Source organism: Gymnoscopelus microlampas (genome assembly GCF_963454915.1).
Source record: "Gymnoscopelus microlampas genome assembly, chromosome: 24".
NCBI classification, from domain to species: domain Eukaryota; kingdom Metazoa; phylum Chordata; class Actinopteri; order Myctophiformes; family Myctophidae; genus Gymnoscopelus; species Gymnoscopelus microlampas.
Window position 1 is genome coordinate 5,709,081 of NC_139961.1, and position 15,189 is coordinate 5,724,269.

Genomic DNA, 15,189 nt, shown 5'->3' on the forward strand with positions numbered 1-15,189 from the left:
CCTGGTCTTTATTTATTATACTATGTGTGTGTGTAAGTGACCACAGGATGGTCTCTCCAGGTACCGTTGTTCTCCACGTATCTGGTCTCCTGCTTGGCCTGGTCCATAGGGACTCCATGGATCTCCACTCTGACCAGCGGGTCCACGATGGAGTCCTCCTTAATGTTCACCTTCGGCAGCTGCTGCCCGCTTATCACCTTGGAAAGAAAACACACGCACACCACACCACACCACACCCCGCACGCACGCACGCACGCACGCACGCACACACACACACACACACACACACACACACACACACACACACACACACACACACACACACACACACACACACACACACACACACACACACACACACACACACACACACACACACACACACACACACACACACACACACACACACTCCTGCTTTATCAGAGGAAACCGTCTTTGTGAACGGATTACAGAGAATTGATCAGCAGTTCCCAAAACCTTTTCTGCATCAGCGCCCCTTGTTAAAACGTCTTAAAACCGTGAAAGCATCATTTTAGATTTGAGTTAAAATGATATAGCAACAATTTAGAACAGTGGCTCTCAAAAATAGCAGATATACACGCTCAAGCTTGTGACTTGAATTCATGGATATTTTCTAGTTTTTGTCTCATTCCTAAGCCAATAATTTGATGACCGGCAGCGGTACCGGTAGGACACACAAAAGAGTCTCCTTTGTATCTCCTACCAGAACCGCTGCCTACCGGTCCGCTGGTCATCACATTATTGGCTTAGGAATGAGACAAGAACTAAATAATATCCATGAATTCAAGTCTCCATGGGGTGACTAATGGATAGAAAAAAAGTCATTTCGGGGGTAAACTATCCCTTTAAATGACTTAGGCCAATTTGTGTTTTGACTTAGACAATTATAAACCTCCTGGAGTAAAGCGGTCTTACTCCAGACTTATGGGCCAATTCTGTTTTGCCTAAAAGTCACATTAAAGTTTACCTGAATGTCGAGAGTGAGGGGCCGGTATCCGTCCCGGTTCTGGGCCACCTCGGGGTCGAACCTCCTCTCGGCCCCCTGCTGCCTCATGGGGTCGGGCTTCACGGCCTCGGCCCCCTGCCTCATGAAGTCGGGCTTCAGGACGTAGCCACAGCGGCCGTTCTGACTGAACAGGCCGTCGTTCAGGTCCATGCCGTCTCCGGCCGTCTGGAAGTTCAGCGCAACTACGGGAGCAACACAAGGCCAGGAGGTCAACAAGAAAGGTGGAACGAGATAGATGAAAGAAACAGGAAGAAAAAAACAAAACGGATCAGATATCATCATCAACGTGGCGTTTGTCTTAGGCTTGGTTTGAAATGGAAACAAACTAGACAGGTGTGCTCAGTGCAATGCATTTCTCCGCCAGGCCGGGTCGAACTCCTCTATTATGTCTATTAGGGGTGGCAGTGGCTCAAGGGAAGAGTGGGCCGGGTAGAGTGAAGTGGAAACCTCAAGGTTCCCAGTTTGATCCCGGGCTGGGGCGCTCCCCCAGAGTTAGTGTCGAAGTGTCCTTGAGCAAGACACTGAACCCCTAATTGCTCCCGATGAGCAGGTTGGTGCCTTGCATGGTTTCCTCCGCCATCAGTGTATGAATGTGTGTGTGTATGGGTGAATGTAATGCACAATCTATGTAAAGCGCTTTGGATAAAGTAATTGCACCATTTACCATTTATGTCAGTGTGTCGATCTATGACGAATCGATGAAGTTTGACTCCATGTCTGGGCAGGGTTTCAGCCTGATCCAACCGTTGTTGACTTCCATTATAAATACAAATTTAAATATTTCGCCAAAAATGCACAATATGCCAAATTAATTCAAGAAGTAATTCCCTTGGCCTACTGCCAGTGGGCACAAGAAATATGGCCCTGATTGGCGAGATTAGCCCCAAACAAACAAACAAACACACTAACAGACACACACACACACACACATTCGAGGCAAAAACATACAGTAATCTCCCCGCTTGCCTAAAGCCTGCCGGAGATAAAAAAACAAACCGGACTTATCCTTTAAAATCTGAGATTTTTATTTTTCTAAAGGAGCATGCTGCAAATCTACAAGCTCGAGCTTGCAGAAGCTGCTATTTTCGGGACATGAATCAGACTTCACAATCCCAGGTTGAGATACACTGGACTCTTCTATCTATGGGGTACTTCTAGGCTGGAGATGCACTGGACTCTATCTATGGGGTTCTTCTAGGCTGGAGATGCACTGGACTCTATCTATGGGGTTCTTCTAGGATGGAGATGCACTGGACTCTATCTATGGGGTTCTTCTTGGCAGGAGGAGGTGCACTCACCGATTTGGCAGCCGGTGTTCCACAGCTCCTGAGGGTTGAAGTTGGAGGAGTCAGTGCGGAAGCCACTGGGGTAAACCCTGGTCAGCTTCCGACAGTTGTGGTGCACAAACTCTGCCCCTGGGGGACAGAGGAGGCATTGCACGCTTCATAAACCGGAACATGATAACATGTTTTGAATAAACTGTTTTTTGTCTGGACTGTTTGGTGCCATTGTACTGACAAAAAAAACGATATTTCTATATCAGTGGAGCTCAAACTTTTTCATGTCAAGGACCCCCAAAATGATATGAATTTGACCGCCGACCCCCATCTCAAAATATGTTGTTCCAGGGACCCCCCAGAAGCAGAGATTTGAGTTAAAAATGTTCGCTTTAAAACAATATTCAAAGATTTGAACACAGTTTCCACGATTTTTCAAAAATAGCAGATCTACAAGCTCGTAGCGCGGCACTCGGTGCCGCGCTACGAGCTTGTATATCTGCTATTTTTGAATAGCCAAAGTGTAAAACAAAGCTTTTTTAGCTCAAATCAAAGAAATGACACCGATGCGTCCCAGGTCTTAATGGGTTAATTAAACCACCATCTGTTCTGATGTTAACGCAGCAGAGAGAGAGAGAAAGAACCAGAGAGACGACAAACAGAGTGACGTCGTCATAAGGAGAACCCACCAGCCTCTTTGAGGTGCTTGCGGGCCTTGTACTCGGTGAAGGAGCAGATCTCGTAGAACTTGTTGTGGATGCGCGAGTGCTTGAAGCTGCTGAAGTGGACGCTCTTGCAGTAGACCACGCAGTCCGACAGCTCCTTGGCCAGGCCCTGCTTGGACTTCTGCTGCAGAGAGGGAGAGACACGCATCTGTGTCATTTTAACATTTCTTTGTCTTTTTTTTTTTTTTTATCGTGAACGTTTCTTCAATTTGGCTGATTCTACACGTGTCCTAACAGTTTTTTTTAAAAAGCTTATGTTTCCTTGTCAGTGGTTCTCAAACGTGTCCATATCCCCATGCCCCCACCCTTCCTTTGACTCTCACCCCCCCCCCCCCCCCATAGTTTTTTCCGACATTATTTCTGTGTTATTGTGATGATATTGAACTGTTTGGTGCTACTATATATGTTTATGAATTGAATACCAAGGACCTCAATGGAAACAAGACCTTTTTTGGACGGACCTTTTAGACAAAGTGTTTTTAACTGTACGTGTTCTGTTTTACATTTCTGCCTAATAAAATATTCAATCAATCAATCGATGTCAAAGACCCCCAAAATGTTATGTGTTTGGCCGTGGACCCCCATCTCAACATATTTTGTTCCAGAAGCACAGATCGGAGTTTAAAATGTTCGCTTTAAAACATAAAATATATTCAAAGATTCAAAAAGATAGAAGAAAAAAAAAAGCAGATCTACAAGCTCATAGCACGGCACTCGGCTATGAGCTTGTATATCTGCAATTTTGGTCATCAAATTATTGGCTTAGGAATGCGACAAAAACAAACCAAAAATCCATGAATTCAAGTCTCCATGGAGTGACTAATCCATAGGAAAAAAGTAATTTTAGGGGTGAACTATCCCTTTAACGCTTGAGTTTAACGCTTGAGAGAGAGAGAGAGAGAGAGAGAGAGAGAGAGAGAGAGAGAGAGAGAGAGAGAGAGAAATATCTTGTCAAAACAAAGCCATTGTAGCTGCTATGTCCACAGAGTGGATTACACTCTTGGACACTATGTTGTGTGTGTGTGTGTGTGTGTGTGTGTGTGTATGTGTGTGTGTGTGTGTGTATGTGTGTGTGTGTGTGTGTGTGTGTGTGTGTGTGTGTGTGTGTGTGTGTGTGTGTGTGTGTGTGTGTGTGTGTGTGTGTGTGTGTCCTCCCGGACACAACGTTATGGGAAGTATTGTAGACTCTAACCCAATCCTAAAAGCAGGCTGGTTGCCAACGCTCAGAGGTGTACGGGCCCCTGGCCCCTGGCCCCGGCCAGAACACCGACAGCGAGCAACAACGGAAAACCTCATGGGGTTCCTCTCGGTTCATGAAAGTCAATCAGGCTGCAATAAACAGTGGTGGAAAGTAACTAAGTACATTTACTCAAGTACAATTTTGAGGTACTGTACTTTTACTTTGCTGGAGTATTTCCGATTTTCAATACTTTTACTTCTAGTCCACTACATCTCAGAGACAAATATTGTACTTTTACTCCGCCACAATTACTTGATCACTTTAGTTACTAGTTACTTTGTAGATTTTGATTATTATTACAAAACCACCTTATATACAGTATACATACTTTGGCAATTTGAAAATAGCAGATCTACAAGCTAGAATAGATCTGCTAAAATAGATCTGCTATTTTCAAAGGATTTTTATGCATTTCACACATTAGAAAACTTGTGAAATGGGACCTTCTGCATAATGAGTACATTTACTTCTGGTACTTTAAGTACATTTTGACACCAATACTTTTGTACTTTCACTCAAGTAAATTTTGAATTCCGGCACTTTCACTTGTAACAGAGTATTTCTCCATTGCAGTACATTACTTAACTACTCAAGTAAAATAAAAAACGTGAGTACTTTTTCCACTCTGCCCCGTACAAGACTTTTCCATACCCCTCCCCTCCCCTCCCCTCCCAGACAGCCACGGCCAAAGTCACTTAAACCCATGGCCAAGGGCACGGCCGAGCCCAGCTCACGTCACTTTGAAAACCCGATGCCCGGCTCGGCCCGGCTGGCCTCTCCTGACCGTGTTGACGTGCGGCCCCAGCAGGCAGTGTGGCGTTTCACGCCCTTCTCATGTGCCTACTGAATAATCATGCATCTAACAGGCACCGCTGTTTCGTTTACACGCTCCGGCATGTCGTCGTGTTGTTGACGCTGTCGCTATGCAGCAAGTTCTGCATTTTTTTTGGGTAGATTTATATAACATTGGAGTTAAAGGAGTAGTTCACCACAAAAAAAAAGACTTATGTTCTATCAATTACACACCCAGATTTTTTGTTTGTTTTTTGTCGCATTCCTAAGCCAATAATTTGATGACCGGGAGTCTCAAAGAGTCCTATTGACCGATGACCTGGTCATCAAATTATTGGCTTAGGAATGCGACAAAAAATCCATGAATTCAAGGCTTCATGGCGTGTGTACTTGATAGAAAATAAGTAATGTTTTTGGGTGAACTACTCCTTTAAGGCTACTGGGGGATTGTATGGAGGAACTTGGTATTGGGGTGTGGGAAAAAAATCGATTCATACTCGAATCGCGATTCTAATGTTGGACGATTCAGAGTTGATTCTCATTTTCCAAAAGCCTACGTGGCAAGTTCTGGGCTGAATTGGAAAAAAAAACAACGTTTTTGAATAGAGATTTCGAGTTGAATCGAGTTTTTGAATGTTTTTTTTTTAAACGATTGACGATTCACAGCCCTGCTTGTTATATGCTCTGCTGAAAGCAACAGAAAACGGAACGAAAAGACGACCACACATTTGATCGGACGCTTCTCAGATTCACAGCAGGTCGACGGCCAGAGCCAAACGACACGGAAAACGGTTCCGTCCGTCCGTCCGGCCTTAACGGGCTCGTCTCGGGAGTTTTGAACACCTGTCTGGTAGCGAGCCATCCAAAGTGGCTGGGGCAGGTAATCCGTCACCTTTTTTGTCCAGTGGAAAAGGTTCTTGCATGAGGCCCGTCGTCTTCTCTCTCATCCCCTCATGAAAGATACATGGTGGTGACAGAAAGGCCATCGGCGAGCAGACACGGTGGATGTCAGATGAGCCGATCTGTTTACTGTGTGCCATACGAGCACGAGTGGTGGAAAAACGGACTCACATTTTTTGTTTGACCAGAGACAGAGACAGAGACAGAGACAGAGACAGAGACAGAGACAGAGACAGAGACAGAGACACACACACACAGAGAGAGACAGAGACAAAGAGAGACAGAGACAGAGAGAGACAGAGAGAGACAGAGACAAAGAGAGACAGAGACAGAGAGAGACAGAGAGAGACAGAGACAAAGAGAGACAGAGACAGAGACAGAGACACACACACACACACACACACACAGAGAGAGACAGAGACAAAGAGAGACAGAGACAAAGAGAGACAGAGAGAGACAGAGAGAGACAGAGACAAAGAGAGACAGAGACAGAGAGAGACAGAGACAGAGAGAGACAGAGACAGAGAGAGACAGAGACAGAGAGAGACAGAGACAGAGAGAGACAGAGACAGAGAGAGACAGAGAGAGACAGACAGAGACAGAGAGAGACAGAGAGAGACAGAGAGAGACAGAGACAGACAGAGACAAAGAGAGACAGAGACAAAGAGAGACAGAGACAGAGAGAGACAGAGACAGAGAGAGACAGAGACAGAGACAGAGAGAGACAGAGACAGAGACAGAGACAGAGAGAGACAGAGACAGAGAGAGACAGAGACAGACAGAGACAAAGAGAGACAGAGACAAAGAGAGACAGAGACAGAGAGAGACAGAGAGAGACAGAGACAGAGAGAGACAGAGAGAGACAGAGAGAGACAGAGAGAGACAGAGAGAGACAGAGACAGAGAGATGGAGGGAACAACTGACAGGCATGGATGGTAATAGAGAGGCTGACAGACAGATCGTCCTTTTTTCTCTCTCTCTCTGTCTTCTGCCTGTCGTCCTGTATTTCTGCCACATGAGAGGACCAGAGGACCAGTGGGCCAGAGGGCCAGAGGGTCAGAGGGTCAGAGGGTCAGAGGACCAGAGGGCCAGAGGGCCAGAGGGCCAGAGGGTCAGAGGGTCAGAGGGCCAGAGGGTCAGAGGGTCAGAGGGTCAGAGGGTCAGAGGACCAGAGGGCCAGAGGGCCAGAGGGTCAGAGGGTCAGAGGGTCAGAGGGTCAGAGGACCAGAGGGCCAGAGGGCCAGAGGGCCAGAGGGCCAGAGGACCAGAGGACCAGAGGACCAGAGGGCCAGAGGGCCAGAGGGCCAGAGGACCAGAGGGCCAGAGGGCCAGAGGGCCAGAGGACCAGAGGACCAGAGGGCCAGCGGACCGGGCCGGGCGGGGCTGCGGGCCAGAGGGCCAGCGGACCGGGCCGGGCTGCAGGAGAAGGTTGTGGGCACGGACTCCTGGAACGTGACACCTGATCTGAACGGCGCTAATGGCAGGCAAAGAATCACCTCATTTACTAAACACTGAAGTGCTACTTAATTACTTATTACTGCTCACCCATCATGAAGCTTATTTATTCACCCCTGAGGGGGAGGGGGGATTCATCCTCTGAGTTTGACCCCTCCTTAAAGGGATAGTTCACCCCCAAAATGACTTTTTTTTTTACCAGCATGCAATGCGGGTCTACAAAGAGACTCAGCACTAGTCATTTCTCAACATATTCTCGACATGTTTTCGATCATTGGCTGTCCTTTAAGCCAATGGGGATACTTTCCCATAGCCTGGTAAACCCTCCCTCCAGAAATCTCAATTGTATTTTATTTCAGGAGTGACTCTGGCCTGATTGCCCATTGTGGGAGTTTCTAGCGGAATTAAAAACTAACCGAGCCAATCAGCGTCCTCGCTCATTGTTTTGTGATTGACAGCGGGGGTAGGCCAATCAGGTGGAACCAGAGTGGTTCACACGTCATTAATCAATACACCTTTCATACAAGCTGCTCATTAACATCAAAGACAGACCAGTTACTCCTGGTGATAATCACTGCAGCCTAAAGTGGCTTAATCGGACATCGTCGGTTCAAATCGCCGTGACACAGAGTAATATATAGCACACAATTTGAGTAAAGTACTTGAGTAAATGTACTTAGTTACTTTACACCTCTGCATACGCGCTGCGTAGCGTCCTTTGCATGCTGGTATACATGACTGAGTCATGTCTTGTTTTCCTATCGATTAGTCCTAGTTCCTGTAACGTTACCCCAGGCTTTTTTTCTTTTGAAACAAAAAAATCACACCCAGTGTGAAGTGGGCGGTGTGGTCACAGTGGTCATCACAGTGATGGAAGTGATTCACTTAAAAAAAACATAAAAGTGTTTTTTTTAAGTCCATACTGCCAGTAGGCTTTCAAATAGCCTACTGTATAAAATAAGGCTAAAGTGGTTAATGTGTGTTTTGTAATATCATAACTTATGTCTGCAAACTAACTTGTAACTAAAGTTTTCAAATAATTGTAGTGGAGTAAAAGTACAATATTTGCCTCTGAGATGTAATGGAGTAGAAGTAAAAGTATTGCGCCCTGTTCTGCCTCGCCCCCGGCGTTTTGGTGGAGTTAAACGGCAACCTCAAGCCGTTGAGCCGGGCGGCTCGTGTGGCGGATACCCCCGCCATAACCAGATGTGCGTTGCTAAACATAAGATCGGTGAAGGATAAGACCTTTATCCTGAATGATCTATTCTCCTCGCACGCGTTGGATATTCTCTTTGTGACGGAAACATGGATGAAACCGGGTGAGTCTGCTGCCTTCACCGAACTCCTACCTCCTGACTGTACTGTCATAAACTCTCCTAGGACTACAGGTCGTGCAGGAGGAATAGCAACTCTTTTTAAAGATAGTCTTTATTGTAAGCCCACCGCTGTCATTCTCCTCTTTTGAATTGAGTTTGTTTGAGCTGCGTCGCTCCGACCCGGTTCTATGTGCGGTTATCTATCGGCCACCGAAATACAATAAGATACAGAATACAATCCGATTTCTTGGCTGGTGCTCTGATTAAGTATGATCAAATCTTAATTGTTGGAGATCTGAACGTGCACGTCTGTTGTATCTCTAAGCCACTGGCTAAAGATTTCCTGGATGTACTTGATGCTTTTAACCTCGTTCAGCATGTCACTGAGCCGACACACGAGCTCGGGCATACGCTTGATCTTGTCATTTCTTACGGCTTGCCTATTTCGAATGTACAGGTTTGTGCCCCAGTCCTCTCTGATCATTTTCCTGTCATTTTTGATTTTGTATTGCCCTGTGACACTTTAAAATCATGCGCTCCTGCCCGCCAGTGTCGCGTGTTGAAACCTGGTATTGCCGCGCTTTTTTCTTCTGCCTTCGCTATTGTTGCCCAGGCTGAAAATGGTTTCACTGAGGCTCTAGACACTGAGCAACTCACATCGTCATTTCTCTCCACTTGTGTCGGCATCCTGGACACTGTTGCGCCGCTAAAAAACATGTGCCCCAGACCTAGGTCTGAGCCCTGGCTAAACGACAACACCCGTGCTGCCAGGAGAGAGTGCCGGAGAGCTGAGCGCAGGTGGAGAAAGGACAGGCTCCATGTGTCACATGACATTTTAAAAGAGTGTTGGAAAAAATATCAGAGTACTGTCAAAACTGAAAAGTCAAGGCACTTCTCTGATATAATTTCCAAAAATGTCGATAAACCACGTGTTCTTTTTAAAACGATTGAACAGCTGCTAAATCCTCCCCAGCCCACTTGTTTGGAAGCGTCTCTCGAGGTCTGTGAAAAATTTCTTAGCTATTTTGTAGACAAGGTCACTACCATCCGAGCACACATCTCCCCCCCTGCCTTCGACCCCTCTGTGGCTGTCACCTGCACTGCTGTATTTAACCATTTCAACCCCGTGTCATTTGCAAAACTCAGTGAAATGGTCATCCAACTCAAAACCTCATCCTGTCCCACAGATGCTATCCCCACTCACCTCTTTAAGGAGGTCTGGGACACTATTGGGCCCAGGGTCCATAACATCATAAATAGCAGCCTAGCTTCAGGTGTTGTACCAGTTTATTTTAGAAAAGCAGTTGTGGCATCATTGATTAAAAAACCTAACCTGGATACCTCTGTTCTAGCTAACTACAGACCTATTTCTAAGCTCCCATTCATTTCAAAGATCCTTGAAAAAGCTGTGTTATCACAATACAGTCTTTTCTGCAGGTACACAGCATTTTTGACATTTTTCAATCTGGTTTTAAAGCGTTTCATAGCACTGAGTCAGCATTGCTGAGGGTTTTTAATGATGTGTTAAGGACTACTGACTCTGGTGACTCTGAAATTCTGCTGCTGCTGGACTTATCTTCTGCTTTTGATACTTTGAATCACAAAACTCTAATGTCCCGTTTAGAGCATTGTGTTGGTGTCAGGGACACTGCGTTAGATTGGTTTTCATCCTATGTATCTGAGAGATGCTTTTCAGTTAAATTTGGAGATTTTGTATCATCTTCCACCCCCCTGTCGTCCGGAGTCCCTCAGGGCTCGATCCTCGGGCCAATACTTTTCTCCCTATATCTTCTCCCCCTGGGACTAATCTTTAAGAAACATGGCATCTCCTATCACCTTTATGCTGATGATTCTCAGATCTATATGCCCTTAAAAAAGCATGGCAACAGCTCCCTGACACCTCTTTTTGACTGTCTAAACGACATTAAGGCTTGGATGGCTCTAAACTTTTTAAGTGTAAACGAGAGCAAGACAGAGGTCATAGTTTTTGGGCCTAGTGGTCCTGGTGTTGTCCCCCCTGACCTTGGTTCCCTGCAGCCTTATGTCAAATCCGTTGTCTCAAATCTCGGTGTCAAGTTTGACAATGCACTCAAACTTGACAAACAGATAAATGCTGTGGTAAGGTCCAGCTTTTATCATCTAAGGCTGCTTGCTCGAATCAAGTCTATACTTTCTTTTAATGATTTTGAGCGTGCCATTCATGCTTTTATCACCACACGCCTGGACTACTGTAATGCACTTTATGTTGGCTTAAACAAAGGCTCCATTGCACGACTACAGCTAGTCCAAAATGCTGCGGCACGTCTCCTAACGGGGACCCGCAAGCGTGACCACATTACACCAATTCTGGCTTCACTTCACTGGCTCCCAGTTCGCTTCAGAATTGATTTTAAGATTTTATTGTTTGTTTTTAAATCACTGAATGGCCTGGCACCTCAGTATCTATCTGAACTCCTTGAGGTGTATAACCCCCCTAGGTCACTACGGTCTGCGGGCCAGTTGAAACTCGAGGTCCCTAATTCAAAATTGAAAACCAGAGGTGACCGAGCCTTCTCGGTAGCAGCCCCCATTTTATGGAATGCGCTCCCCTCTCATATTAAACTGGCCCCCACCATCGATACTTTTAAATCTCGCCTTAAGTCCCACCTTTATGCTTTGGCCTTTGACCCTGTTTGAGTGTTCGGTGGTCTATGTTTTGTCTCACTGTCTGTTGATGCGGCTGCGTCATTTTTTCAGTGATGTGTTTCTTTCTGTTGTTTATTTTGCTTCTTTTGTTTATGTTTTGTTTCTGTGTTTTGCTTGTGTTTTTAGCTTTCACAGTGTATTTGGTTTTCTTGTACAGCACTTTGTTAACACTGAACAAGTTTTAAAATGTGCTATATAAATAAAGTGGATTGGATTGGATTGGATTGGATATAGACTCACCAGCCTGTGCAGAGAGGTGGAGTTGTTGGGGTCCCTGGGCTTGCGGCGGACACTCGGACCGCGCTGGACGGTGTCGTCGTCGGTGTCGGGACCCTCGTCCTCGTCGCTGACCTCCGTGGTCAGAGAGTCGTCCGCCGTCCAGTCGGTCAGGCTCTCCTCCAGACCCCCGATCTTCTTCCCCTTCAGCAGGATCTTCCCCTTCAGTTCCTGGAGGGGGCGATAGAGGGTTTTGTCAAGCTGGGTACTAGACCAGTGGTTCTCAAACCTTTTCATGTCAAGGACCCCCAAAATGATATGTGTTTTGTGCCAGGGATTCCTCAAAAAGGGGTTAAAAGTGATTGTGACGCTATATTAACACATTTTGGATGCGGATGAGGACAGAGGAATGGACGGAGGGATAGATGGACCAACAGACAGTGTTGTTCATCATGTTATAGTAGGATGTGACAAATGAAAATGCAAGTACAGAAAATGAACTATATCTTATGCTGTGTGCAAAGACAGGGGTTTTATGTAACATCTCTTAATTTAATCTGGTGTCCTTGTTTTAGGTGAAAAAATAAATAAATAAATAAAAAGTTTAAGAAAAAATATCGTCTTATAGATTTGCTACTTTCTCTAGTTATTCAACATTTGTGCTGAGCTGTCACTTCTAAACTGGTCTATACCCCTCACTCGTGTAGCTCGAAAGTGTAAGTTCAATAGGGAATATCTCTTTGAATCAACTTGATCTCCCCTTTATTGAAATGGAGACCCTGAAGCGACCATGCAGGCACGGTGCCCAACGAGACATAGCAGGCCTGTCATATTCTCTGGAGTGGAACAATATTGTGGTTGTTCAATAATTCAAGGCCGGCAGCGTTGCATGCATATCTGTGTCATTTTAGATTTGACCTCTAACCATGATTTTACACTTCACTTTACTATAGATCTACAAGCTCATAGCGCTACACCGAGTGCCTATACAACATATTTTACAAGTGTTCGCTTTAAAAATATATATATTCAAAGATTTTGACAAAAAGATTTTTCAAAAATAACAGATCTACAAGCTCATAGCGCGGCCATATATTATCCATTGCTGCAGGTTGTCTACCTCTGGCCTAAAGAAATGAGTATTATCAGAATTCAGAGCTTTAACCTTTTATCAAAACACTTTTTGTTTTTATACAAAAAAATGACACTTAAGGCATCTTTAAAAGCTTACGCCAAATATTCCCCATTCTATCCCACGGGGGAAGTTCAGCAGGCCTGTCATATTCTCTGGGCACGGCAGGAATGGAACAATATTGTGGTCGTTCAATAATTCAAGGCCGGCAGTGTTGCATGCGTTGCACACACAGATCATATGACCCAGGGGGCTCTCTCTCTCTCTCTCTCTTTCTTTCTCTCTTTCTTTCTCTCTCTGGCAGGCCGTGGGGAGAAAGTGAAGGTGTCCTCTGGGCTCTAGCTCTGCCAGTACACACCCCCCAGGGACCCTCTGCTGAGCGGCCAGGCGGAAGACAAGAGTCCATTAACTACTTATAAGGCCCCAGAGTATGCTTCGTTGACCGGGGTGTTCCCCCCATATGCACCTGTCCTGTACCGTGCTCCCTCCCTTTTTATACGGCACGAATGATGATTTGGACAACATTTGGGTCTATGCGCTTGTCGTATGAAATGTGCAAGAGGCTAACTGTCTATGAGTGTGTGTGTTCATCTTTCACTCAAGCGGGACAATGCCCGTCGCAAGTTGATGATGTCATTTGTCTTTGAATTGAATTTATGGAATGAATGAGAAAATGAAAAGCAACTTAATACTTCCTAAGGTTAATATGAGCATCAAAACAATATTTTAAATATGTTTTATTTTCACATGCATTCCATAAATTCTATAGGGCCCACACATGGACAAATGACATCATCAACTTGCGACGGGCGTTGCCCCGCTTTATAGAAGATGCACCATTTCTAAAACAACTAAAATATTCAAAGTGTTTTCATTTTTGATTTGAGTTAAAGGTAGGGTAAGTGATTTTCTTTGGTGAAAATAAGAGTTAAATAGCTCTATATTCTGATAGTACTCATTGCTATAGAGTGTTTGTTCAGTAAAAGGAGTCTCCTTGTCGCTCCAGCTCTTTATTAAACAGAAAATACATTTTCGTTTCAGTTTCATTTCCAATTTTATCCAATCAGGATAGAGAACTCAATCAGGATATAGATTAAACAAGTGAAATTGGAAGTGATGACACTAAGAAATGAGCAGGCAAAATTGGAACTGGAACACTATACAAATGAAGCTTAAAAATTGGTACTTTCTTCTGATTGGCTGAGATTTTGACACCTACCAGAAAAAGGATTTTCTATTTATTAAAGAGCTGGAGAGACGGGGAGACTCCTGTTACTGAACAAACACTATATGATTACTATCAGAATATAGTGCTTTAACCTTTTAACAAAATACTTGTTGTTTTAACCAAAAAATATCACTTACCCTACCTTTAATTAAGAGGTCAATTATAATGTATTAAGGCTTATTTGGCTTATTAGCCAGGGATAGCCGTTTAAACTAATCCTCTGGGGGGAACCCCCCCCCCCAAAAAAAAATCATTGGGGGGGGGGGGGGGGGGTCCACACAGCTCCGCTCACCTCAGGCGAGGGCAGGGCGATGGGGGGGCGGCCGTCCAGGGTGCCCTTCAGCAGCTTGTCGCCCAGGATGTGGGTGAGATGGCGGGCCATGACTCTCTGCTGCTCCACCCCGCAGTGGTTCTCCATGGAGAGGATGACCGGGTACTCTGATACCTGACACACACAGCATAATGGAAGGACACGGCGAGTGTGTTTGTGAAGGAGAGCGTGTGCAGTAACTCAACACTGGAGCAGCTCTTGTATATGTTAAAGTGCTCATGTAGGCCCATAGTCGCATCTTTGGGGCTGGTTTTCCTAGACCTGGTTTGCTTGTTTCTCTCACAGAATCTGGCAACGCTGACTCCGGTTTTGGTGTTGAGTAAACGTAGCAGCAATGTTGCCACGTTGTAGAAATGCGAGTAAAAAGTGCCTGCGTTGAAAGAATGTGCTTGAGTAAAAGTATACGGCATTGCCATCGTAATATTCAAAGCATTAAGTATGAAACGCATGTTATCAAAAAATATCACATCTGTTCAAAAACATAAATATTTTTGAATAACCCCCCAAAAAAACGGGGCTTAAAGGAATAGTTTGATTATTCACCCCATAGAGTGTTTTTGTAACATTCCTAAGACAATACCAAGCTGACCGGTAGGCAGCGGTTCCGGTAGGAGATACAAAGGAGACTCTTTATTGTGTCTCCTACCGGAACCGCTGCCTACCTGTCATCAAATTATTGTCTTAGGAATGCGACAAAAAACAAAAAAATATCCATGAAGTCTCCATGGGGTGACTAATCCATAGGAAAAAGAGTCATTTTGGGGTGAACTATGCCTTTAAGTGGTAATATATGCTTTGTAATAATAATCTAATTCAGCAAAGTAACTAGTAACTAAGGTTTTTAAAAAATAATTGTGAATTAAAC

The 15,189-nt window shown here is 44.9% G+C and overlaps 1 protein-coding gene across 1 annotated transcript in view; it reads right to left on the reverse strand.

Annotated features, from left to right (window-relative positions):
- The window catches only part of LOC311041073 (1-phosphatidylinositol 4,5-bisphosphate phosphodiesterase delta-4-like), a gene marked incomplete at its 3' end in the record, with an annotated part of 41,626 nt that overhangs the window by 1,792 nt on the left and 24,645 nt on the right, over positions 1 to 15,189 (reverse strand). Inside the window, exons 9-14 of the mRNA XM_084051511.1 lie at positions 14,286 to 14,438; positions 11,691 to 11,864; positions 2,994 to 3,150; positions 2,326 to 2,442; positions 989 to 1,209; positions 65 to 197 (exon numbers count right to left, since the gene is read on the reverse strand). Coding sequence (XP_083907637.1) covers positions 65 to 197; positions 989 to 1,209; positions 2,326 to 2,442; positions 2,994 to 3,150; positions 11,691 to 11,864; positions 14,286 to 14,438 — 955 coding nt within the window. The remainder of the gene's footprint in view (positions 1 to 64; positions 198 to 988; positions 1,210 to 2,325; positions 2,443 to 2,993; positions 3,151 to 11,690; positions 11,865 to 14,285; positions 14,439 to 15,189) is intronic.